The sequence below is a fragment of the Montipora capricornis genome, chromosome 14 (genome assembly GCF_036669925.1).
Source record: "Montipora capricornis isolate CH-2021 chromosome 14, ASM3666992v2, whole genome shotgun sequence".
NCBI lineage: Eukaryota > Metazoa > Cnidaria > Anthozoa > Scleractinia > Acroporidae > Montipora > Montipora capricornis.
The window spans coordinates 34,395,786-34,422,285 of record NC_090896.1 but is presented as its reverse complement, the minus strand read 5'-3'; the positions used below and the strand labels follow the sequence as shown (position 1 = coordinate 34,422,285).

Genomic DNA, 26,500 nt, shown 5'->3' with positions numbered 1-26,500 from the left:
ACTTGCATTGTTTTTACGTAAAGAACCCCCAAAACGTATTGCATTATGGGACTGGGAAAATAGTCTATAATTAGCAACTATTCACCTCAGTGTCGGTGGCTAGTGGTGAATATTTACCGAGCCGCGAAGCTTGTCTCGTTTCGATGATCAAATAAGGTTAAAGGAGGATTTTCATTGGCTGGTGGCTCAAACCGTTGCGATACAAGTTTCAGGACAAATGTTACACTGTGCAATGCTTAATGCATATTCGTTGCAACTTTTGCGGAAAGTAGAATTCTATTCTATATTCCGCAGGTGTCTGCATTGAGCAATGAATGATTCGTGCAACTTGTCTCGCAAAAGCGTTGCGAGACAAGTTGCACGAAAAGTTACACAGTGTAACAGCGCCTAAGAAACTGTGGTGCCGCGTCAGTGGGATTTGGTTTTATCAACTCCGTTTCATGAAATCAATGTTTTATAAATATTTTCACCCCTGGTGGGATTCAGAACCTTTGAATTAGAAGGCCAACACGCTACTCCATTGCGCCACTGGGACTCCGTCTCACATTATGCTTATGAAATGACCCGATGACCTGATACTAATACTAACAGGTGTCTTCTCATTGGTTATCGTGAAGAACAATCAAAAGCGTGTCTAAGTGGTGCATTCATGTTAGCACGAGGAGTTTGCAGGCGCCGTAAGGTTCAAATAGCCAGTATTTGGCTATAAGAGCCCTACTGCGCATGTTCTTCTACATGGAGTTACGCAAAGCCTTGGGTCGATCCGAGGCTCTGGTGACGAGAATAAATGCTTTTGACAAAGATTTTGCTTGTTGAGCATGCGTAAAATAGTATGTTGGCGCCATTTTCTCTTTCTCGACGGTCACCAGAGCCTCGGGTCGTATGTCTGCGCATGACCCGAGGGTCTGGGAAACTAAGAGAACATGCGTCATAGGGTTTTTATAGCCAAAACTTGGCTATTTGAACCTTACGGCGCCTGCTCACTCCTCGTGCTAACATTAATGCACCAATCAGAGACGCTTTGTTCTTCACGAAAAGAGAGCTTTGATCTCCCTCAGTCATGTGCGCAAAAACAAGAAGAGCTCTGGTGTCGAGATATTCCTGCACGTGCGTTTTACATTTGTGTACATTTCCGATGCCGGCTTCTCCCTGGGAACTACTTGACCAAATTTGAAATTGATAATTTGATTGAAGTTTCGTTCATAAAATAAAGACAATAAGAAACATATATCATTTTGTTAATGTATTTTAGGGAGTTCCTGGAGACGGAAAGTTTGACACCACCGAAGAACTGAGCCAGACAATATCGTCCATACTGTTCGCTAGCACGGTGGGACACGCCGCAGTGAATGTTTCTCAGTACGACGAATATGCATATCTTCCCAACTATCCCGCCAAATTGACAGGCTTTCCACCAAGAGAAAAGGTTGGTTGGAAATGACGACAGTAACGATGAAGTCTCGTTTTTTGTTAAAAAATGCATAATTTAAATGATGAAATGAGTTTTGATTGTGTAGGACTACGAGTGTTGATATGAAATTTATAAATTCCTCGAAACTACATTAATAAGTAAAAATTAACCCTTGAACTCTGCTAGAGTCTTGATGGCAATAAAGTGATCAGGTCACGTGGCATGTGACATGTGACCTGATCAGCATCGTCCAGATCACTGCCTGGAAGATTGTGTCTTCCCCCCTGTCTCCTTCTGGGGGTCGGTGTTATATAAGATCTGATATGAATTGCCTTCCGGACTCTTCTCGAAAACCAATCTGGATCTACGTACGTCCAAAATTCGTACCTCGTCGATGTGAACGTTGTCTTCCTTGAATGCCTTATCGCCTGTCACCCATACCAAAACGGCGAAGACGCCGATGAAAACGCAGACCGGAGATGGAGATTCAGTGTCGAAAACGCACCCAATCATTGTGATGTGGACAATGGTGACGTTAAAGCGTGATAACTTATTCAAACGCATCCGTGGGGATTGACGAAATCGAACACGTTTGAAAATGGTGACGTATAAAAACGGTTTGACAACATTGTTCTCAGACGTTTTAGTGTGGATAGGTGAAAAGGATACAATACACAGCTATGGTTGAAAATGGTTTTATTTTTTCCTCATGATAACGTCCGAAATTCTCTTATCATGACATAGTCAGGAGTTTGGTCTAAGATTTTGTGGAGGGCTACCACATTAACCACATTGCAACATTTGCGTACCCAAAAGTAAACATGAAATGACATCGCATAATTATGTCTACAAGCATTTCTTGCTGAACAAGAGAAGCTCAAATAACTGTTTCTGTCAGCTTGAGCCCTCTTTGAAAGTGAAGAAATTAGCTGTTTTCTTCTATCCGGCATCAGGAGCCCATGAGTACGAGCTTGCCTCTCCCATTCAAGCCCTATGAGTCAACCTTTGCGCGTATCTACTTTTAGAACGCCACGAGTTCCTCGACTCTGCACACACTGTTTTAAAAGGCCAATTAGAGTAAAGTCATTGCCTAACAAAGACAAATGAAGCAGTAAAACTGTATTTAAATCGTGCAAATTGATGTAAATTTATGTAAACGCGAGTCTCCTGCTCAAGGATTCATTCTAAAAATAGAAAAATACGGGCAACGGTTGACTCAAAGATCTACTGCATATGGAGGCTCCTACTAATGGGCTCCTGCCCGCATTATTTTACTCAAAATGACAAAGTTCTCCAATTTACTTAAAAAGTCCTTCCTCGATTTCTCTTTCAGAAATGGCTTGAAGAAAAAGACCTGGTAGCTTGTCTTCCACCTAAGAATATTTCTCTGGACATCGTAGTAATAACCAAACTCCTCTCAGAGCGGCATTCTAATGGATTGGCAGACTTCCATGCTTGGTACCAACACGACCCCGTCGCAAAAAAGGCGATCTCGAGGTAAACTTAGGGTTGACCGAAAAGCGCCATAGCCCCTCTCCCTTTAAATGTATAACTTCTCTCTTAGAGCCGTCCCTTTTTCGTACCCTCTAGGCCTATTTTCTGGTATGTTTCTTATTTCCATACATTAGACTCCATCCACTCTACAGTCTGCCGTGTACGTCTCTATGCCACTCTATTTCAATCTCTGCATATGTAGAACCTCTTACCTCTTTCTTTTTCTCTCCCATATATCACTACCTTCTAAAATTAGAGTCAGGTCACTTCGCTGGTATGCCTCCCCTTAGAGACATGTGACTCCATCTACGCTGATGATTATGTAGGTCACATGTTTAGGTCTTATAAGTATATAAAATAATAAATTTCCGATTTGGAACTGTAGGTCTTTGCAGAACACAAGCCGCAACTGCTCGTTATTAGCCAGAACTCCTAATTACCATGGTAATGGACAAGGCGTTGAACTTAGCTTCTAATTCAAAAGTTGTGGGTTCGAGTCCCACCAGGGCTGTGGATTTTGAATTTTTAAGCAATTTCACTGATACTCGTGATAACTGTAAAAACGTGCAGCGAGGAATATTTTTTGCAGAAAAATCTCTACAATATCAATTTCAATACCGGTATGTTTTCAAATTTTCTTGAAATTAAAGGGAACTAAAAATACGCATTCGCAGAAGCTTTCACTTAGATTGACTTGATGAAGTAAGATCGTCTCAGTTAGAGGAGCCCTGAGAAAGAATGTCTTTGGTGAAAATGACAGAAAATGACTGTAGTGACTCGCGTGGTTTAGGTCTGGCTACAATTAAGGGGATTAGTGCAACCAGTTACTTTCTACTCAGTAAAAAAGTACACTGTACCAAATTAGCTTATCACAAGAGTCGATTTACAAAGGCTAATAAAAGAATCTATCTAGTCTCCGGTTTGTCACCATCAGCGTCAGAAAAGTGTTTGTTTTTGAACCAATTTTTGCAGGAAAACAAACAATAGCCCAAATGTTGAACCCAATTCAAATCTCCCGGGGATAAGATTCTTTGTGTATTGTATTTAAATAATATGGAAATACCTGGAACAAAACGTTTTAGATCTATCCCCAAAAGGTTTGAATTGGGTACAACATTGAGTTTAATAGCGAGTTTGGTCTGTTGTCATTTATTCTGCGGCAAAAATTGGTTTAAAAATAGATACTTTTCTGACGCTGATGGGGACTCTTGTTTGCCATACTAGAAACCCATATTCAATGAATATTCTGAATATTCAATTTGCTAAGTACCATATTTGGAACAACAAGAGCGAGGGGTTTCCAAATATGGTACTTAGCACTGAAACATTCAACCAATCAGTTCGCACTGAATATTCTCAAGCTGTAAACGCGGGTTACACGTTTCAATCCCTATGTGTTTCTGGCCATACCTTAGGGTATATGTCCTCTTTTACGTGGATAAATAAACTACTTTTGCTTCTTCCACTAGATTCCTGGATGACCTCAGATGCATCGCTCTAACCATATTGGACCGAAACAAGAAGAGACAAGTGGTATATGAATACTTGAATCCAAGCAGAAATTCTAGGTAGTCTCGGAGCTACGAAAGATCCTGGTAAATTTTTAAACTCACTTTTCCTTGAATTCAGTAACGTGATGAGACGGCCATGTTGGTGCCAAAACAATAGAAAAATGTAGCATAACTATTGCATAATAATAGGACCAAATTCCCAAAAGACTTTTTCGCTATTTCTCTTTGCACTAACATGGCCTCCGTGAGTTCATTTGCAACCAAAGAATGGCTCATTTGGAGCGGTTTTGTGAGGGAAATCTTTGTTTATAAATTTGCATTATCAGTAGCATCAGCTCATCGCTTTTCAGTCAACCTTCCTCGACAATATAGCACCGAATGATAAAGAGAGTGTCTAATCGGCGTGGGTGGGTGGGTCGTGGGTCGACCCACCAACCACCACCCACGACCCACGACCCACGACCCACCCACCCACGCGATTTAGCCTCACCCAATGATAAAGGCGCATTTTACAATCAGTGATAGTCACCAGGTAATGTTTACAATTTTGCTGTAAAAATTGAGAGTTTTCCTGGGAAACCCTCCTACCAGACAATAATTATTACAGTTGTTATTGCCTAATTTACTACTTAAGCTTTTGATTAGCACTTAAGTGCAACCTTATCCTCGCTTGATCGTTTACATTTATACACCTTATTCCAAAATGGCCACCATTTTGGTATTCTTTGGGGTAAAGACTTGTTTCCATATCTCAAAGTGCCCTTGGACGTGAGGGACCTGGGGTGGCGGTAGGGGGTGAAGGGTACAATGGCTGAAACAACCCAAACCTTTACAAAAATGCTAACCTTAGGCCTAAACAATATGCTTTAGATAATGTTTAGGCCTAAGGTTAGCATTTTTGTATGGTTTTGGGTTATTTCAGTTTTGTTGTTCCAGGCCCCTCACGTCCAAGGACACTTTGAGATATGGAAACAAGTCTTTACTATTCTTTGGTTTGATTGCAAATTGGCCCTTTTGGTCTCGTTCAAGGTTAAATATTCTTTTGCATTTTACGTTTGAAAGCAAAAGAATGCAAAAATGGTGGCTATTTTGGAATAAGGTCTATAGACAAAAGGTATGCTCATCAAAGGTCTGGTGTCGAGAACAGAGAAATTCGGCATTTGCGTTTCGCAAAAAAATCAATGAAAGCTGATTTAGCTGATTGCTTGCCTGTGAGCCACAGATATTAAGCGATTTCTCAAAGAGTGATAAGAGTTAAAATACGGGAAGTAGCAGTCTGCCGTTTCACGTTTGTCGTTTCACGTTTGTCGTTTCACGTAAACGCGATGCTAATGGACCTTTTCACGGTTTCTGACGCCATCTTGGCTCGGGGGAAAACGCGGCTCACATTACAGTGAATGTATGGGATTTTGGCCAACTCACGGCCTCTTAGAATACTACATTTTAGAACAGAAATTTGACTTTCTCGCATGACAGTACATCGAAGGGAAACGAAAATGGACACCCCGGTTAATACTCATTAATTTTGCTAAAGAATCGGGGGAATCCCTATTCTTTTGCAAGGATATGACTCACCAATTTCGAAACCAGTCAGGGAAGTGATCATGATCAGTTGCTGGTACAGGATTTTTTACAAAAGTGTATGGACTCCAGTCAATAAGTGATAAATTAATTCGTTCCAGTGCAGTCTGTGTAAAAAATGTGATACCTTAGCGAGCTTCTAAACCGGCACCGTTTACGGAAAACGGAGCTCTTTTCCTCAATTTGAAATCCTAAAACAGGATTTTTAAGTTACCTTAAACGTTTAGGAAAGAACATTTAGGAAACATGACTTGTTGTTAAGTCAATGGGCCATAATGCGAACGTTAAGGAAGACAGTTTCAATACTGTGCTCGAAGCTTCGTTGTCTTAGCTAATGCATACCTCCAGAGAAGGAAAATTCTCCGCTGCTCATCGACCCCAAATTACCTTTATTTTTCAAGTTACCTTCAAAACGAGTACGTTTGGAGAATTTGTACGTAACCTTGCTGCATACGGTTGAATTATGGTTCTCCATCATGATTTACATTTAGAGTGCAATGCATTTTCTGTGCTGACCTGTGATTCAGTTATTACTGCAAAGGGTTGGAATTAACCGTATTAATGTTAAACGAATTATTATTAATTGGTAGCAGATTAATTGGTAGTCTTCTTTTCTTTCCTAGGTGGTTTTTACAGTCTCAACGTTTGATCTCATTTTTGCGAGACCTGTTGTTCAGTGTGTTTAGTAGCTTTTTACCTGTGCTTTTTGTTATTTTTGTAATTTATTGGAGAGGGGTAGTTTTAGAAGCAGAACTATGAGAGCATTGCAACAAGAAATCCGACCAAATGTCCTTTTAGCGTTCCTGTCGTTTGGCATTTCAAGGAAATGCGTTACATCTCCTATTTTCACGGAAGGACTGGAACGATCTTGGCATTGAGACTACTGCTGAGATGTGGCCTCGATTGCATTTTCTTTTCAGCACAAATTTGCACGCAAGGTCCATCGCTTTAATTTTATTTGTAAGTTTGTTATATTGAACTCCTGGAATTTTGGTTGGACAATTTCTTTTCCAAAACCCTAATTCGTCCATCGAATATCTGCTTCTGCCTTGCGGCTTGCCTAAAGAGACAAAACGAGTTAGACGCGTTTTAATGTGATTTTCTAATGAAAAGAATGAAATACACCTTTCGGAATAAGGTCAGAATGATTGGTTTATCACTCTTTATTTATTAATTTATCAATGATGATTGGATTAAGATGATAAGGTTATTGCTTACCTTAAATGTATTTGAGTATCGAATCGTTTTAAATTATTGGATCAATGTATGGGGAGTCTTGTTTTGCAAGCCAAAAAAGTAAAATTTATAATGTTTCAGTTTGAAAAGTACCGCAGTTCGTAATTTAGAATTGTCACAGTGATTTAATGAGGTTTGGATAAAATGTTAAACATGCTATAAGAGGAGAGCTGACATCCTTCTTGTTTGAAATAGTTCGAATTTATGAAATTAAACGGGAAATAAAAGTTTAAACTGATTGAACTGATTTTAAAGTATTTTGATAGGGAATTAAGTTTAAACTGCAACAAATACGTAAATTTGATAAGCATTGGTTAAGGTTGTGCGTGAATTTCTTATGCTTAAGATCAGTTTGTAATTTTCAAATGTTTCGAATATCTCAGTTATATCCGCAGAATCAGGACGTTAATTATACGCCTTCCTTTTACGTCTGCATTTATGCAAGTCAAGCGATTAATAATGAGAGAGAGAAGTGCTCATTTCCCGTTTTTCTCTCTATTTTTTGTTAAGTTCTTTTTTTCCATTTTAGTGAATAACGCATGGGAATAAGTGGTCCTTCCTTGTTGCAATTTGTGTATTCAACATTGATCGTAAACTTTTTTTTGGCTATTCAAGAAATTATGTAGTGGTGGGTGGAAAATTTAACAGCCATATTTACTCCAACGGGCGCTGTGGTGCTTTTTTGCTCTTAAGGCCATGTTACACGAGGCAATTTTTCTTGCAACTCGCATCGCAACAAACGTTTCGTTGCAAGTTGCGAGAAAAAAATTCACGTGTAACACCCCATTTTGCAACTGCAATTGTTGCGTTGCGAGTTGCGAGAAAAGTAGAACGACCCTCTACTTTTCGCAACGTTGCGAGACAAGTTGCTTGCGTGTGACATCCCCTCTGCAACTCGCAATGCAAATTTGTCAGAATGGGCCAATCAGAGCTCATTTTTCGCTCGCGGGAGATTTCAAGATGGCGGCAGTCGTAAACTTAGCGCGTCCGCCATCTTGTTTGTTATTGTATGCGTTGCGAAAGAAGTTGCCAACGTGTGACATACCCTCTGTATCTTGAAAGGTTTTTTATTCGTCATCGTTGCGTTGCGAGTTGCAAGAAAAATCGCCTCGTGTAACATGGCCTTTACATAACGCTGTGTCTATTCTGTGACAATGATTGTTAATTTTTTTCATTTGCGACGGCCATGGAACTTTGCATTACCGAAACTGGATGAAATGTCCACAACTTGAAATGGGTAATATTGCCTTGAGTGAGAATGAACCTGTTTCTTTTAAATACTGTTTGAATACGCGGCGCGGCACTAAGTCATAAATAGCCCTTTTCACGGTTATTTTTTTCTCATTTGCATTACAATGTAATCTAGCATGTATGTGAGGCAATTTCGGGCTATTTTGTAGTTTTAACCCGAAATTGCCTCGCACCCACGTTAGACTACATTGTAACGCAAATAAGAAGAACCGTGAAAGGGGCTATTGTCCCCAATAAGTGCCTTAGAGACTCGATGCTTTCAGTTCACTCAAAGGGAGGGGCGGTGTTCTTGGAATCTTCTGTATCACACAGACTTTTCAAAGACTCACATTTGCAGGGTAAAATCATTGCAAAAGTTCTTGAAGTTATGAATAGCATCTTTGGGATAATATTGTGCTCTGGTATTTTAATTCAGTATAATATGTTGAGAAGGTTGCAAATATGTGAGTAATTTAAATGCATGAAATAAACCAACGCACCCAAAACACTAACAACATTGTTTGTCTATGATATTAAAGGGGCTATGTCACATTATTTTAGGGTGTTTCGGGAAAATCTTTAGTTAATCACGAGTTTAAACCTCGAAAATGATAATGCGGAATTCCTTTACTGATAAATGTAACAGGCGATTTGCCATAAACTTCAAAAACGTCGGGCCGAGTTATCCAATGATTCCCAACCTCAAATTGTTTAATAAGTGAAAAAGTAGAATGAAAGCTAATTTTTCCTTCCCAAATCAGCAACATTGCAAAAAGGGTCATGAGATTTCATGTGATCTAAAACTGGACGAAGACATTTTCTATTTTGTACGTCGGTGTACCACATGACGTTCCTGTGAAAATTCCCGCCTTTTCTGCTTTCAGACGTCGGCGAAGAATAACCGTAGCGTGACGCACGCTTGGGTTCGGATTGTCCCAAAAGTTCGTCAGTAAGTTGTCGCATTTAGTTGTCTTTCCATCGAACTTGTGAGCTGTGAAGCAAAAGAAATATTGTCACGCCTTTAAAGGCCCGTTCACGCGACAAAGCAAAAAAATATTAGAAGGAAAGCCAGGAAAGAAAAATATTATAAAACATTGAGGTTGTATCCGTTTAGAGACGTGAGTCGTGGTCAGCCATGGTGCTCAGGAAAGATTGGATCGAGCATCTATTGTTCTAAAATCGGGGCGGGCATGTTGTTGGGACCACCTTGAGACATCAGCGTAAGAGTTCAAAGTGTGATTATTAGATGTATTTGCACTACTTTCAAATACATTAAAGTGGTACTATGATAAAAAAAATCAAACCTTTTTTGCTTTGGATTTCAAAACCATGTCAACTAAACCTTAAGAGTCCCAAGTTTTAAATCCTTAATTTCAAAAAGACACTAGGTTTATTTTAATTGGAATTTTCCCTTTGGGAAGATATCGTTAACGTCACCGGTCCTATTGTCATTAATGTGCCAACCAGAGCCTCATTGGTTGTTGAAACAAAAGTTCTTTTGTTCCTATGGTTGGCACATTTGAAAAACAAAAGCAATGTTGGTAAACAGATATCTTCTCTATTTAATGGTCCACCATTGCTAACTCTAAAATCTTGACAGAACCGGATCGAGGAGAAAATGACGTCAAAGACTCGCTAGTTTAAGAATTCAATGCGTTTGTACGCGACTGAGTTAAATATGCAGCACGGGAGTTTCGGGCTTTCAGATTTTTAAACTCGTGCTTTGCATACATAATGAACTGTGTTTACACGCTGAAATTTTAAGCTATTCAGTGGAGGACGTAACTTTTCTACTTTTCCATAGATCCAACCCTCTGAGTTCTAGTCGGTCAGTTTTGAGCGTGAGTAATGGCAGACTGTGAAATTCAAAACTTGCACTTAAAGTAAATAGCCTTTGGATAAAAATCAAATCTCAAAATTTTGACAGTCAGGTGTTAACAAAACACACTTTCAAAATCTGAAGGAAAAAAGGAAGTGACTTTTTTTGTTATAGCACCAATTCAACAGTACGATACATTACGAGGACAGAAGGAAAAGAGAGAATACGAAATTTTATTATGCAAAAGGTGAAAGGCAAAATGTGCACAGTGACCAAAGCTACTCAAAGATTTGGTGACTGCGAACATTTTGCTTTGAGGAAATCATTCAGCCGGGCAATGTTGTAAAAATCACTTTTGGCCAGTTTACAAAATCGTCTAAAACAAGAGATTATCCATAACCTCTTGTCTAAAATCAGTTTCTCGAGATTTACCACGGATTGTAGACTTTCCTATGCAAAAAACCGCCCGGAAAACGGCCTAGAATTAAGGATGTGATGAGTTTTCCAAAAGTATCGAAAATAGGAATTTTTTCGACAACTGCCAAACATGGGCGATTTTTAGGCACACTTCAAGGAGCTCAAATAACAAGTAAACGAACATGATTAATTGGCATGCATTGATTCTTGAAATTTTTCTGTGCAAAAAAAAAAAAAAAAAAAACGAAAAAAGGCCTAGAATTAAGGAGATGACAAGTTCTTCAAAAAAAAGTCATTTTTCTAAGCCGGACCAACTTGAAGGTAAAATTGTCAAAATGGCCAATTTTTTATGCAAATTACGCGAGCCAAAGAAACTAAGAAGTAGAAGTCATATCGTGGTCTAATTAGTATGCACTGCGTTTTGAAGGATCCTACAATTTTTCTTTGCAAAATAACGCGCGTGAGAAACGGCCTAGAATTAGAGATTTGTACACTTTTTTCAAAAGCTTCCAAAACGCCGATACCTTTTGTTTGCGCACTCTTTACACTGACGTGGTTTAAAATTCTAATGACTTACAGTTTCCTCCCATGTAGTATTCATTTGAAATAGAATCTCCGGCAGATTCATTGAAGGAATACAATCCTGTTGGATGGTCCCCTGTAGACACACCGCCTTTTCTATGAGAGAAAAACATGCGGCAATCGTGGGGTGAAATTTTTACCTGCATCTTTCTCGATAGGTCATTTCCGAGTTTATGTCGAGTCCACAGCATTTTGACCATTGTGATGACGATATGATTTTTTAAGTGCGAGAATCACTTCTCTCTTTCAACTCTTTTTAAGTAAAGATCCATTTTTGGCAACTTTTGGGACCTATTTTATTAACTCTTGAGAACAATTTCAGCTTTGCTCCAATTTTGGCTTCTTTCTATCAATACGAAATACAGTAGCGGTCTTAACTCACGTATTGTCTCCAAAAACACTCCAGCATGACGCCCGTCCTCTGAACTCTTGTGTATACTTTATTTTGGTCCAATATCCTTTGAGAAGGGTCAAAGCCCCTGAAGGAGATCCACGTCCACAGCCGTATGACGTCACTTGACCTGATATGGTGAGCCCGTTGTCTCCTCCGCTGTACGTCAGTGTGACGCCCCCAGACAAACTATCAGCTATCCACGACTGAGGTACTTTCATCCATTCTAGGAAAATCAAATGGCACATTTAGTCAACCATTCAGGAATCGTTGTTCTAGTCGTCACGTGACACTTTGTGGAGGAAAGATCTAGCCCCTATACAAGGAAAACAATATTTTAGAGCAACTGTTGAACTGTAATATTTTTTTAGAGAGGCTTGTTTGAAAACGTCTGAAAGGCCGTAAAGATAGATAAACCTCCTCTTCAAGAACTGTGATAGTTTCATCATGCCTTCTCCCTCCATGAAATTTAAAACAAGTAATACACAGCAACCACCCCCACCTTTACATATTTAATATTTACTGGTCTTCTAACAGATGATTTTCCTGTATTTTGACAAGTAAAATCGTCCGGCGTTGACATATTTTCTACCTTTACTTTTGGAGCTCACCCCTTTTGCTAATTATTACAGTGTCCCTCTTTTCGAAATTTGACTTTTCCCGCGCTCACAAAAATAGTTAACAGAATCCGTGACTTTCGAAGGTGTTGCGGTGATATCACAAAATGCTTTATTTACTTACTAACTTATCCTAAAACGCTCAGAAATCCTCACGGCTTTTATTTAAGCCATGATAGTTTTCAAAATTCCTCGTTTTCGTATCCACACCTATTGGTTTGCGATAAAAAATTCCGCGCCTTTGATTTTTTTTGTAACGTCTCAATCTTAAAACACACCATACATTTTGAACTGAATAGAATCGCTTCAGTATGTTGGGGCCCCAAGTTAAAATTTTGCAATAGAGAGGATATAAAATCACGAACGGTAATGGTGTAAACAAAACGCTAGGCGATGTTAACGTTTCTTAAAGTACATCTTTACACAAAACTTACTCCCGACAGCAGACATGTTACAATATCCTTTGAAAGCAGCGCTAGAATGGGCTGGCCTTATCCAGTACGTTCCACTAGTGCTGAAATCACCGCTATCTTTAATGTTCTTGCATGACAGGCCCGGTGATAGGTCTGAAGACCCTTTCTTGCCTAAGAAGACAGGAAAGAAAGCCCAGCTGAACTCAAATATAGTTTGATTGGTTGGCTAAATTTCATTTCAGGTCTGAAAGCAAATATGTAGTGAAAGACAACAATCGCAAAGGAAATTGAAAAAGTAATTTTCCGTAACTTCCAATCCGATCATGAACATTGTATGGAGGTTGTCGTGCCCCTTTGATTACCCCTTTTTTATAAGGAACCTTCGACAGGCCAAGGGCAACGAGAACATTTCGCCTTCGGGAAATATCTGTTCGCCTTATTATAACCATAACTGATAGTGACAGGCTTATCCCGTCTACTGGCTATAATCTAGCTCCTTCTACAAGTGAAAAAACCCTGGTCAGAGTTTTTCTCTGTCCTTGTGTGGGCCCATTTCCATTAGTAGGGCTAACGCTCACATGTTTCATATGGGGTACAAAACTAGCACTTCACATTACACTCTAATCAGTTAAGTCTCTGCATACGAGCCAGAAGGGCCATCAGGCCAGGGGTTATCCTGGTTTCCATGGCATGAAACGACTAGGAGTATTTCTACTCCCCCGTGGATGAGATGCCAGTACATCGCAGGGTTACTCCCACCCCCCAGAATTAAATTCGCCGGTACCCATTTATACACCTGGGTGGAGAGAGGCACCGTGAGAGTAAAGTGTCTTGCCTAAAAACACAACACAATGTCCCGGCGAGGACCCGAACCCGGACACTCGCTCCGGAGTCGAGCACACTAACCATGAGGCCACCGCGCCTCTCAAGTGAAGTGATCATAAATTGTTTAGAAATTAAACTAGAATAGATAGCGTTGATTTTTAGGGTGAAGGTGGAGCATACATCGTTCAAGGGCTCATCTTTGTCAAGGAGAAGGCAAACAAAGTCAGCAAAGCTATTGTCTTTACCATTTCAGGGAATCTCCTCTTTATCAAAAAGATGACTTAACACTGCATCAAAAAAAGGAATGCTTGCAATTTAATTTCTTTGGATTTAGTTTAAATGAAAGAGTTTGAAAAAAATATATTTCAGCCTCGCTTGGCTAATTTAACTTTAGAATCTCCCAAGCGAGTTAGTACTGCGGTTGTGTGTGTCTGTGCTTGTATTCATATGTCGTCGTTAGGTCATTTGATGATCAACCTTTGCTGTAATCTGTTTATTTCCGTTATACTCCAATGGCTGCATGCCCCCCCCCCCCCCCCCCCCCCTCTAGCCCCTATGGTTATTCGGGGAGCCAGTACTCTGTATAATTTTAAACGATTTCTTCTAATTTTCAATGTAATGGTGGTCCTAGTGTTGTGTTTAAATAAAGGCTGTTGTTGATGTTATTGTTGAAGCACTGCCATCTTCGATAATTTTGTCGTGTTCCAGTTCTTTGTGTCAGAACAATTAGAACCTGCAGACACTCCTCTACTTAGATGTCAGCTTGGATTGTGCAAATTCACTGTAACGTGAGCAAATAGTGAATATTGGTACAGATGAGCCCCTCCCAGGGGTTTTGGGGAAAAAAAGAATATGGATAATTTGAACTGGGGAACAGGGGAAAAATGACAAAATATCTTAAGGAACAATTTCCAGGTAGTTGCGTCTGGGTTTCTTAACACGGTCATGCTTCTGCTGTCTTTCCACGCAAGTTCAGAAATTTAACATTACCGCTCATAAATAATCCGAAAATTTTCACTTTACCGTTTTGTGAAAAAAAAAGTCTCTCTAGCAATAACGCAAAATTCTTACCTCGATCAGGGTTATCGGCATAAACGTGAAAATCACTTTTGTGAAGGCTGTCAGGTTGACTTTTGCTGAACTCAGAGTTAAAGTCACACGTTTTGTTTGCGAGGTTGTAGTTGAGACTCTGACAGGCTGGATTGGTGTTGCATGCGATAGTACAGAACACCAGCTTCTCTGATATGAAGGAGAGAAATGCATGGCCTTTTAGAACGAACCCATAGCGCGTTTGTAGAGTGCTTTGACTGCACTGTTGTGCGGTATAATTTGACTGAACAACCAAAAGAAATATCTGAACATTCAACATGCGTAACCAGAGCATCTTTCTTACTTATGAAACAAACTGCCTTTAACGTATACTTATACTTGAGTATAACGTTAACAGCTGAATTTTTCAGTTGTTTACCCGCTCTGGTGACCTGCTATTGTTTGGTATCGCAAGCAGCTTCTATTATTTTAAGTCTAAGTCACTGTTTCAATTGTTTAGTCTGTTGTTTTAGGGTAGCGAACCAATCGCGTTTTACGTTACGAGAGCTGGTTCATAACTCGAATTTTTATCAATTTATGTCAATTTGTGTTTCTTTATAATTGTGCAGAGTGCCACATGTTCTGTTATTTTAATCAGCAGTTTGTAATCAAATATTCATTAGCATCTTATAACGTGATTATTTTTTTGCCAAATTGTAAGTAAGTAAGTAAGTAAGTAAGTAAGTACGTAAGTAACTTAATGCATATGAAAGACATATATTTGAAGTACCGAAAGAAGCATATTAAGATTTATATAGATGATTGAGGCTTTGGACGTTGCTTGAACAGTAGCCAAAGGAAATCCTGAAAACGCTGCGATATTGAGGCACTGCTCTACCAACTATCAAGTCCAAGTTAAAGTAATTATGTTCATGCAAATTTAAGATATTCATAATTAATATGTTTTGCTGAAAATGAGTTTGACTGAGTTTAACTCAACAGGAAAACTTATTAACTAAATAAAGTCGACTATGGCAACAATTCAGTTCGGAACATACGAAGCACATCTTTTGGATCCGAAGCTTAGATGTAAATTCAAACTGAGGAAGCCCTTAAATTCCAAAAAAATTCTTTCTTGAAATGTACACGCTAGAGGGAAAAAGAAAAGGTGAAGAAATAATGAAGAAATAAATAACACATAAACGTCAGTCTTACATTCAACGAAAGATTTCAGCTGACACATTTTATTTTATTTTTTGTGCACGGAACTAAAGAGATAAAATTATTTGGGGCTAGTATCCATATCAAATTGTGACAAGTCTTTCCACAAAGGTCTGTTACTAGAAGATACACTTAGCACAAACAATTCATTCGTGAAAAATTTATGGTCCTTGTCAGAGAAGTCGAGCCAAGCTCATGACAGAGTCTTGATGATGTTTGACGTCCGAGTCGTATCTGATGCCATGGTACCGTAGCATACCCCTCGTTGGTCAGTATTCTACATTTATTTCTCTGAAGTCGGTGACTTGCATTATATATAAGGAAAACAAGGTAACTTGACAATACCCAGAAGTTAGTGGACAAAGATGTTCATGAAATTTGGCGATAGTCCAGACCTGCTTTACCGTCAAAAACAAGAAAGTTGCCGAGCGCTAACAAGTTGTCCTACTGAATGAAATTTATGCGCAAAAAGGTCCCCAAGTACATTCCTACATTAAGTTGAAAAAATAAAAAAAAATAACATTTAAGTTTTCTTCAAGCGCGCTATTGCGCAAGAATCTACGCTCAGCGAGGATGCGCAATGGAATTCTAAGGAATCACCTTGATCGCGCGCAGCCAATCTTCTTGATTGCGTCATCAATCACGGTACGGTGCACGCGCAAATCGAGCACTTCTCTGATAATCCAGCAAACAGCGATGGTGCGACAGCCTACTTGTGATAGGAACCGTGCTTTTACGGTTAAAATTGTTCTTCCATTCGACGAAAAGATCGAAATAAGCGATGTATTCTCATCCACGGGAGTCTTAGAATTGAAAGATCGGATAGAAGTGTTGACAGGATTTCCGCGGTAAGTGTAACACTTCGGGGTTCGAGACAAGTTCGGATTTGTTTTGTTGTCAAGGCGCTACTCTCTACACCAAAATAGTGGAAAATACTTTTATGAAATAAGTTAACCTCAGCCAAGAACTTATATTTGTATACAGTTGCATTTGAAGCTTGCGTAACGATTCAATCGAGAGAAATAGCGTTGCGAACTGGTATGTCTCCGGCCAGTAGGGAATCTTAAAAGGTACTGTGTTTTGTTGCTCCGGGTCTGGTAACTGGTAGCTAGTAACTGGTAAAAGATAACTGGTAACAGGTAACAGGTAACAGGTAACAAGTAACTGGTAGCTGGGTTAGGGTTAGGGTTAGGGTTGTCTGCCAATCTGAAAATGAACTAATCAAATTTCAAGTTCAATTAAACCTGATCTCTGTTGGGTAGTCCTCGTGAAATGCATCGGTAAGAATGACAAGCTCTTGAAAAAAGCTTCGAGCTGAAAACAGTCCATTTTTCTTTCTTCTTACGCTATCTTATCCCTAACTTTTAAAAACTCTCAATTGCAAATGGCACTTAATAGGAAGCAATCAGCGTTCATTTCATCAAAAACATGAAAAAAGCGTTAAAAGGCATTTAAAGATGAAAAAGTAAACAAATTCTTCAATAAAACTTAACCTTTTTTCTTAACAAACATTTAGTGGGTTGTTCCGCTTGTTTGTAGAGGTTAAATAAACTGGAACAATCTCTACCAAGTTATAAAAATGCGATCTTGCAATTTTGAAAGACGCGGTTTCATTGACGCTGCAGACCTGATAATCACTTAATTTACAGCCAGGTGACCTGGTGACGTAATTCGGAGGACTGGGGAGAAAAATTTGAACGCCGTATCCCACAACCTCGCGCGGCCTTAATTTCGAATTCAACACGGCAGAGGCGAGATTAGAGCTCGTCGGGTCTACTTGAATGTTCATTCAGGAACAGGAAATGTGGTAGACACGGAATGATCCGTTGAGTTTTGGCGATTGAAATACTGCAGGGAGTTTGGAAACAACACCTAAGGGCACGCGCGGTTGTGAGATACGGCGTCAAAAGTTTTCTTACCAGTCCTAAAAATTACGTCATCAGATCACCTGGAAGAGCCAATCAAGGGGAGCCGCTCTCTATCCACTCTTTGCCGAGTAGATTTATTTATAGAAATCCTCCTTTGGGAGATTTAGCACACCCACTGTTATAAAAGCCAATCAAAACATATCTATCTCAGGGTCAAGGCAAATATACTTTTCAAGGGAAAAACCTGTTCTTAAAAATAAATTTACTCGGGAATAGGTGACTCAAGGAATCAGTGGAGATGGTTGCTAAATCCCTGATTGGATTTGCCTTGATGTGTTGAAACTAAGTTGAAGTTCTCCGTGTTTAACTCGATTTTCTCTCTTGTTAAAAGCCATCTTCAACGTCTAACGTATCTTGATGACATGGACATGGATGACAAAAAGAACTTATCTTTTTTTCACGTGGTACCCAATTCAACTTTTAAAATAAAGCTCTGGCCACATTGGATCTCTCTGATGAATGCCGCCTATTATGGTGACGTGAAAGGTAGGGAAAAAAACTACAAAACCAATAAATCCCAGTAAGAATTGTGCTAGAGCGAGTTTCAATTGAGTGTCGTAAAACCAAAAGCAAAGTAATTACTTTGGCCAATCAAAAAGGACTGAGACAATCCGGCAAACCAATCAAATTTCGAGGTAATTACACGTAGCCGACACAAAGCGCGGGAAAATGTGCACGCGTGAGCCACCATTGGTTTTGGTTTTACTTCTGATTGGTTGAAAAAATGGCGCGAGAACTTTGAACCAATCACTGAGTGAAATAATCATAAACCAAAGTAATTATCTAATTACTTTCGACACTCAATTGAAAACCGCTCTAAAGTTGAAAAACTCCATCACCGGCTTGTGTACCCCTCTTTGTGTTACTTCTTTTTGTGAACCTTTAAATTCTTCCTCACAGCCTTTATAGAAGTTGTCATTAGTCTTAGTCTCTGTACAGTGTTCTTCCAGTTTTCAAAAACTTTCGCATTTTGAAAATGATGATTTTCGTCCTGCACCACGCATACTAGGCAACCCAGTGTCCTAACGACCTCTGACCAGCTCCGACATGCAAACAGTTGGGTAGAGCGGAGGGATTGGCGCAGTGGTAAGATCTCTGCCTTCCAACCCTAAGGTCCCGGGTTCCATTCCCGGTTCTGCCGAGACTGGAATATTTGGCGACCTTCTTTCCCGCTAAAGTTCACTCAGCTTTCCATCCTTCCGAGGTCGGTAAAATGAGTACCAGCATGCATGGTCTGCTTAGAAGCGGCTGCCATTTGCGTCTGTGTATGCTTCTAGTCCGCTGGGGGTAAATTCATCATTGTAAAGCGCCTTTGAGACGTTTGTGATAAGGGCGCTATATAAATGCACCACTTTACTTTACTTTTAATAGTCCATTTTCAATCAAAATGCGAGTGGAATTTATTCAAGAGAAAATAAAGGTTACAGAAATCGTGACATGCTTTCCGGACGGACTTTTATCTCCCAAGATGTTTGCGTGTACGGCGGACACATTGGACGACACAAAGTTGAAAAAAAAAGCCTTGCCCTTGTCAAGTCACGACAAAATGACATATTGTCACCCTTTGGCTACCTAGGGTTGAGCACAATCTCGTTTCCAGAACCTCCGTTAACTTTCTCCAGCGGAAAGGGCGGGGGAGGCTCTGGAAGAATCCAAAACCGGAATCACTAAATCCGTTTGTCTGCGTCTGCATGAAATTTGATGACAAATGGCCGACTTAAGTGGTCGACAAAATGCAAAACTTTCATTGTGTGTTGGACTTCGCTCTAGAAAAGTTAGGGAAAAAGCTTAGAGGACACTTGAATTTTCGGGTTCTCAAGGATCACTATTACAGCTGTGGCAAAAAGACCGATTTCTCAACCTCAAAAATCGAGGAGTCTTTTGAAGTTCCTCCTCGAATTTTGTCTGCTCGCGAGTAAGTTAAGTATAAATAATGTATTGAAATTAATGAGTTATAGACGAGGCACATGTGGTAGTGGAATGGTGAGTAAAGTACTGAATATAATATTTTGAAGCGCAAAAAAGAAAATTATCATTTTAGGATTTGAATTGTGGGTTAACTTGCATCCTGGGTGATTAAAATCTTTCAATTCCAAAGCCAAATTCTATTTTAATTTTCAAGACGTTGCCACCTGGAAGACAAACGAAGTTAGATGTAGCCGGGTATTCTGAAGTTTTTTGACATTTGAAGATTGTTTGGCAAGTGCTGTTTCGAAGTCTACCCATTATAATATGCAGATTTAGCCAATTTAGCCAAGCCTAAAAACGAAGCTCTCGGGTTATTTTTACGCACGAAAAACGTACCGATCTCCAAAAATACAAACCATACTTTGGGTAAGCTAACTTAATCACGAGAACAAACAAACCGCGTCTTTTAAATTGTGTTTTCCCTCGCAAAATAAATGATATTTCCCGCACGGTAACGAGCAACTGCTTTATCTCTGTCAACGAGCACAAAAAATAGACACTGTGCAGAGGTTTACAAACCATAACATACTCAAACTATTAAACTGTCAGTGAAGATCCACCCAAAACGGGAGGTCACGCGCGCAATGAAGTTGAAAATGCCCGAACACTCCCGTCCCCAGAGGCTGTCTTGCCTCCCTGCTTCCACCCCGACAGTCTGTATGGACGGTGTACGCTGACGTCATAGCTAAAATTTCTCGCATCGATAGATTTCCCAAAAAACTCTTACCCATGGTGATCCGCTGGCAGGCTTCGCGCGCGTAGCTCCGCTAAAAATAAATGGGTAGCTCGTATTTTTGAAGAGCAGATAAAAGTTCGATTGTCTAAAGTGGCAACGTTGGAACCAGCTGCAGGCAGTGTATTAAAAAAATATGATGTCCACAAAATTCGGACTTCCGGCTTCCTTTTGTGATTTCAACTTGGAAGGTTGCAATGTAACGTTAAATGTCCATGGAAATTAAATAAAGTTTTTTGTCTCGTCATGTTTTAGTCGTGATTGTGAACGTACAGATTACAGTTGAGAGCCATTTTGTACTTGTTTTTGAAATTAATAGATTTTCAAAACAAATGTTTGAAACTAGACGCTCCGTGAGCGTAGACTGGGTTGCCTGTGGTACATGTTACACAAAAACAGAGCGCACTAGGTTTGGATTTTCCTTGGAGTAATGCTGGCTGGGCCAATCCGAAAATAACAAAGAAAAAAGCCCAGGAATCTAATAAGTACTCCTGGTAAATCCTACAGTGGAAGAAGCAGGCCAGCGGATCATATTTCTCATCATCCCCATAGCTGCTAAGTCCAGAAACGAAACTACTTAGTTTTGTTTCGTTTCCTCAGAAACGAAACGTATCTATTTTGACTTCAGGATAAAGTACTTACACAGTGAGGTGTAGTGGCCAACCAAACAAGAGTTTGTAATTAAAAACCTAAACATCTTCGAGTCATGAACACATGAACCCAAAGTATAGCAAGATATAAACGTGATCAACACAAAAAGCGATGGAAATGGACGACAAATAAAAAGCTTTGGCTACCTGAATGATTTAGGGTTAGACTGAAGCGATAGACCGTTGAAAATCCAAAGTATCGCTTTCCATGCTATTGGTAATGTAAAGATAGTGAGTAGTTATTCGAAATATGGCCAATAGAGTGAGCCAAATCAACATATTCTATCTTTTCTCCCGCCCTTACCATTCCGGAAACGAAACACTATTTCGTTTCTAAATAGCTCCTTGTTGAAATAGCTTTTTGCTTGTAAATAACTGTTGCATAAATTAAATTTGATCAAGAAAAATTCATCTGAATGCGCGGCAGATAAACTTAAAGAAATAAACTTCATTTTACACTAGAATGACTAAACAAATATTTTCTGACGTGCAAAACTATGGCTGCGTATTAATCATTCATTGCAAGAAAGAACACTCGAAGTACAAAATGGCTAAAAAATCTTGTCATCTTCATGAAAACAACTCGCACATCAAATACCAACCCACATATGCAAATTAGTTAAATTCGAATCATTTCGAACACGATCAATTCCCAAAGACAGAAAAATCTCACAAAAACCTTTTTCATCCAAAAAATGTGTTGAAACAAACAACACATTTGCTATTGAAAAGAATAAAAACCTTCCCATTTTATTGGGTGCGTGCAAAAAGGCGTGACACTCCGTGTAAAAAAAACCCATATGCAACTAAATAAATTGCTCACCAGTGTTCAGGATCAAACCGCTTAGTCTGAAGAACCCTTTCCTGTAATAATGAAGCAACAAATGGACAGCAAGCTTCCTTTCAAAAAATTCTTGACTAACAACAATTAGTGAAATGCCCAATTGTTTTTTTTACCTAAGGACTGTGCAAAGTTGAGTACAAATAAATATAAATATCCAGACAACAGAAACTCAAGGTGTTCGATTCCTTCTCTGAGTTTGCTAAACCCATATACAACCAAAAAAGTTACCAGAGAATTTTCCATTTGGTTTCAGTGTTGTACATAACATCACAGTTAGTAAAATATCACTTTGATATGGCTCGACGGGTGAAAGATGCAGTTGTTGTCGAAGTCCATTAGTCACCGCTTTTAAGATTCCGGATATTTATTTTCACTGCCTGTCTTGTTTATCCAATTGACGTTCCATTCTTGAGCTTCATAAGGGTATATTTTGTTTAAAGATCCACTGATACGCCATTCGCGTTACAATAACTCCAACGCCATTGCAGGTAAATTAAATATTCTGCTGTGTCTACCGGTTAAAGTCTACGCCTTTCTACTACCCCCATAAACCTTCTAAAGGTACGCGGAGAAGGCTCTACGAACAAAGGCAATACTTAGCAGGGGAGTAACAGGAAAGACCTATTGAGCAACTTTTTCTATTTTTCCGACGCGGAAAAAAATAAAACGGTCTGTGATTGGATAACGAAACAATAGATTTTATTTTATTTTATTTTACTTGACTTCGTCCCAACAAATGTGGGGCAGGGAGGCCACAACAGCATAACCAATAATACTGTGGTCCCAAAAAGAAATACTGAATTACAAAAATATTAAGCTTAAAGGGGCTAGGTCACGCAAGTTTAGGCAATTTCAGCACTGATCGAATGGTCATAGAATTAACTAAAATATCAAAATAACTGTTCAAAACTATAGAAGAACTCTAGCAAAACACAGGGAAGCCAAGAAGGGACATGGATGGACAAAACTGGAGAGGATTGAAGTGGATTGAATTTGGTTGAATTTGAAAAACGTCGGCCCACCTTTTTTCAAATTTATATCAATCTTTATCAAAATGTCATTTACAAAGCTGGAAAATCATTCTCAGTTGTTATGTGGCCGTGATTTTGCAAATGAAAGACTCTTGCTCTGCCAATTTGACGTTTAGAGCTCATAATTAACAAAATGAAACAAAATTACCTAAAATTGCGTGACCTAGCCCCTTTAAGTAGTTAAAAACAGCAAGTTATATATTTAAGAAGGGGTCGGGCCATATTACATTTAGGACAAACAGATTTCCATGTTTTAGGATTGTCCGGGTTGTAAAGGTTCAAGAGAGCATTTGTATAATATTCAATAAGTTTGTTTTTAAACGAAGCGAGTAAAAAAGAATTGTCTCTAATGTAGGTAGGGAGAGAATTCCAGATCCTGCTTGTACGTATAAAGAATGAACGCTTGTAAGTTAAAATTCTACATCTCTTGGTAGTATAGATAGTAGCATTACTGGCATGGCATGATCTTGTTACTCTTGCAGACCTGCGTATGGTTGGTAATGAAATACACCTAGCCCTAATAACATTTTAACATACAGGTCATAGGGACCTATGAAAATAACAGTCTGGAATAGTTACATGATTACTTTTTGATTACGCATACCATTCGTCGTAAGAGCGTCTTCGCAGGCCATAAGCATATCCTCTACCATGAGGTCCTATCCTTTTTTGTCCTCTTAAGTCAATTCATTACTTTTCACTTTATTTTGTATAGGAGTCATGAACTCTCACATCAGACAAGTTGTGGCTGGACGTGGTTTTTTCAAGCAAATGGCATTTAACCACCGCGGCTACGTTGCGCTGTTCATAGCGTCTCACCGTGGACACGCTCACGTGGTGTCCAGACTGATAGATTTTGGTATCACTGCTTCTCGTAAAATGCCCTCTGGAAGATCAGCAATACATGTGGCGATTTTCAAAAAGAGGGTTAATTGTGTCAACCTTCTTATAGGTAAGGTTGTACTCCGTATTACTACTGCTACTACTATTGCTAGTGCGACTACGACTACGACTACGACTACGACTACCACTGCCACTGCCACTGCCACTGCCACAGCCACTACTGTTACCACTACCATTACCACTACCAGTACCGTTACCATTACCACTACCACTACCACTGCCACTGCCACTGTCACTGCCACGATCACGACCACGACCACCACCACGACCACCACTATGACTACCACTGCGACTACCACTACCACTACCACTACCACTATCACTACCACTACCACTATCACTACCACTACCACTACCACTACCACTACCACTACCACTGCCACTACCACTACCACTACCACTACCACTGCCACTGCCACGATCACCACGATGACCACCACCACTACCACTACCACAACCACAACCACAACCACAACCATCACAACTACCACTACCACCACCGCCACCACCACAACCACTACCACTACCACTGCCACTGCCACGATCACCACGATGACCACCACCACTACCACTACCACCACCACAACCACAATACAATGCATACTTAATTGACCACTTCCCATTGGGGCTTTTTAGGGCCAATGAAACATTCACAACAGAACAGAACATTCAGCAACAAGTTTTAAGATTCCCAACTGGCCGGAGGCAAACTAGTTAGCTATTTACAACTGCAGCTGAGAAGTTGAACCAGGGACTACCAGGAAAAATTTCAACCAGTGGTCAGGACGTGTCTTGAACCCGGGATCCCCTGTTCTCAAGGCAAGCGCCCTAACCACCGGGCGGCACTGCCTCCCGCACTACCACGGCCATCACCACCACCACCACTACCACTGCCACTACCACTACCACTACCACTGCCAACGCCACGTCTACCACTACTACTACTACCACCTACTACTACTACTACTACTACTACTACTACTACTACTATCACTGCGACTACCACTACTACTACTACTACTACTACTACTACTACTACTACTACTACTACTACTACTACTACTACTACTACTACTACTACTAGTAAAAAAACAAATTAGAATGATGTTTATTTTCAGACATTTTTGCAGCCTTTTAAGCCAAAATTTAATACCATAGTAGCAGAGTTTCTTGCTTTCAAGTGCAACCCCGTTTGTTTAAGCTTTCGTCCGCCGTCTTGTTTAAACAAGGTAAAATAACTTACGAGATAATGCGTTAAACACGCTTCATTTTAAAACCTGTTTAACTGGGTGCATTCGTGAAGTGCGAATGCTAGTAACGTTATACATGTTTAACGAAATTACTTCTAAACATACTCAACTCTTTTATGTGAGCAGGTTATCGTGAGTTTCTTCTTTTTTTGCTGAAGGAAAGGCCAAAGGGATACAAGAGGAGGATAAATATCGCGAAAACTGTGTACGCAGAAACACATTTCTGAATGTTGCTCAGCAGTTGACGAGAAAAGATGGCTGGAGGATGTTAGTAACACAACTCAAAGAGCGCTTAGGAAGACAAGGATTGGACGACTCTATGAGAGGGCGTGTTCCACTAAGAGAATTTCAGAAATACGACTCGGCATTTCCAGCATATTTAAAAGGTAGAAGGAAATGTTCTATTGTCAGTTTCACTTGTGATTGACCCCTTGAAAAATTGCCCAACCATACACTTAGGCTCCGAATTATAATTTCAGCCTTAAGGTGATTCCTTAGTAATAGAAGTTGTCGTAAGATTTTTTTAAAACTTTTCTCGATTGTTCCCTATATTATGGTGACTCGAAATGTGCAATTAAAAAAGTAGGTCACCAAGCTCTTTTGAGAGACATAACTTGCTCAAGTTACTCATTTAATCATTGCGCCTTCATCTATCAAGGACAAGTTTATTCCATCGGTTCAGGCTACGTTTTGCACGAACAGGAAGCACAGCTTTGACGTAATTCTTGAAATAACAAAACAGGTGAATTGTGTTGCTCAAAAGGAATAATTTAATGTTTGTTTTATGGCACAGGCACAAGTCTTGAAAAGGCACTGACTACAAATGTTCTTCGGGTGCGTGATCTCGAGGAGACAATTTTGTGTCCACGAGTGATGGCTACGAATACTATCTTTCCTGTAACTTTTTTTTCTGACGTAAATTTTTTGTAATTTTTTTACAGCGCAAAGAAGATGAGTAAGAGAATAAAATTATGACAAAAAAAAAATACGTCACCAACCTCGTTTAGGAGAAAACAGAAAGCAAACCAAGCTCGACCCCTCGACAACACGTCTCCCCGATAGCGCGGTTTCACTTTCACAGTCGGACTTAAATCTTCTTTAGCATTATCAAGGCTATCACTCGACGTTTTGTTTTGTGAGAGTCCAAAACGTTTCTTGTTTTGCTCTTTACTGCTGTGCTCTGAAAACGGCCATTCTTCTTTCTAGCGAGCTTTCCCTCACGAAAGGTCGGCATTTTGAAATGTTTTTGGCCACGTTCGATATATCAATATTCACACATTGGTACGAGTCTTTATGGTTAAATTTAAACATTGTTTTGTTTAGAAATATCCGTTGAGACTTGTGAGACAAAGAGCCATGAAATTTGACCATAAAGCCTCTTAGCCATGCCTGAATACGAACGGGGCTTACACTGTG

At 39.7% G+C, this 26,500-nt stretch overlaps 3 protein-coding genes across 7 annotated transcripts in view; 2 read left to right on the top strand and 1 right to left on the bottom strand.

Moving 5' to 3' along the window:
* The window catches only part of LOC138033710 (polyunsaturated fatty acid lipoxygenase ALOX15B-like), a 32,178-nt gene extending 23,156 nt beyond the window's left edge, over window positions 1–9,022 (top strand). For 3 of the 5 annotated variants that reach the window (XM_068881505.1, XM_068881504.1, XM_068881507.1), the window contains 4 exons: window positions 1,253–1,426; window positions 2,745–2,908; window positions 4,375–4,500; window positions 6,621–9,021. In XM_068881505.1, coding sequence (XP_068737606.1) covers window positions 1,253–1,426; window positions 2,745–2,908; window positions 4,375–4,477 — 441 coding nt within the window. In that variant the 3' untranslated portion in view covers window positions 4,478–4,500; window positions 6,621–9,021. Of the gene's footprint in view, window positions 1–1,252; window positions 1,427–2,744; window positions 2,909–4,374; window positions 4,501–6,620 lie in introns of those variants that run through there. The other 2 variants (XM_068881502.1, XM_068881503.1) reach the window with 2 other exon arrangements.
* A 238-nt stretch (window positions 9,023–9,260) lies between these two features.
* On the bottom strand, window positions 9,261–14,911 carry LOC138031908 (uncharacterized). The gene is made up of 5 exons (XM_068879517.1): window positions 14,599–14,911; window positions 12,724–12,873; window positions 11,664–11,898; window positions 11,277–11,377; window positions 9,261–9,454 (listed from the first exon to the last, which is right to left on the bottom strand). The coding sequence occupies exons 1-5, from the start codon at window positions 14,909–14,911 to the stop codon at window positions 9,261–9,263; spliced, it is 993 nt and encodes a 330-aa protein (XP_068735618.1).
* Window positions 14,912–16,473: 1,562 nt separating this feature from the next.
* The window catches only part of LOC138033043 (ankyrin repeat domain-containing protein 60-like), an 11,917-nt gene continuing 1,890 nt past the window's right edge, over window positions 16,474–26,500 (top strand). The window contains exons 1-4 of the mRNA XM_068880785.1: window positions 16,474–16,625; window positions 18,037–18,191; window positions 23,647–23,883; window positions 25,243–25,470. Coding sequence (XP_068736886.1) covers window positions 16,474–16,625; window positions 18,037–18,191; window positions 23,647–23,883; window positions 25,243–25,470 — 772 coding nt within the window. The remainder of the gene's footprint in view (window positions 16,626–18,036; window positions 18,192–23,646; window positions 23,884–25,242; window positions 25,471–26,500) is intronic.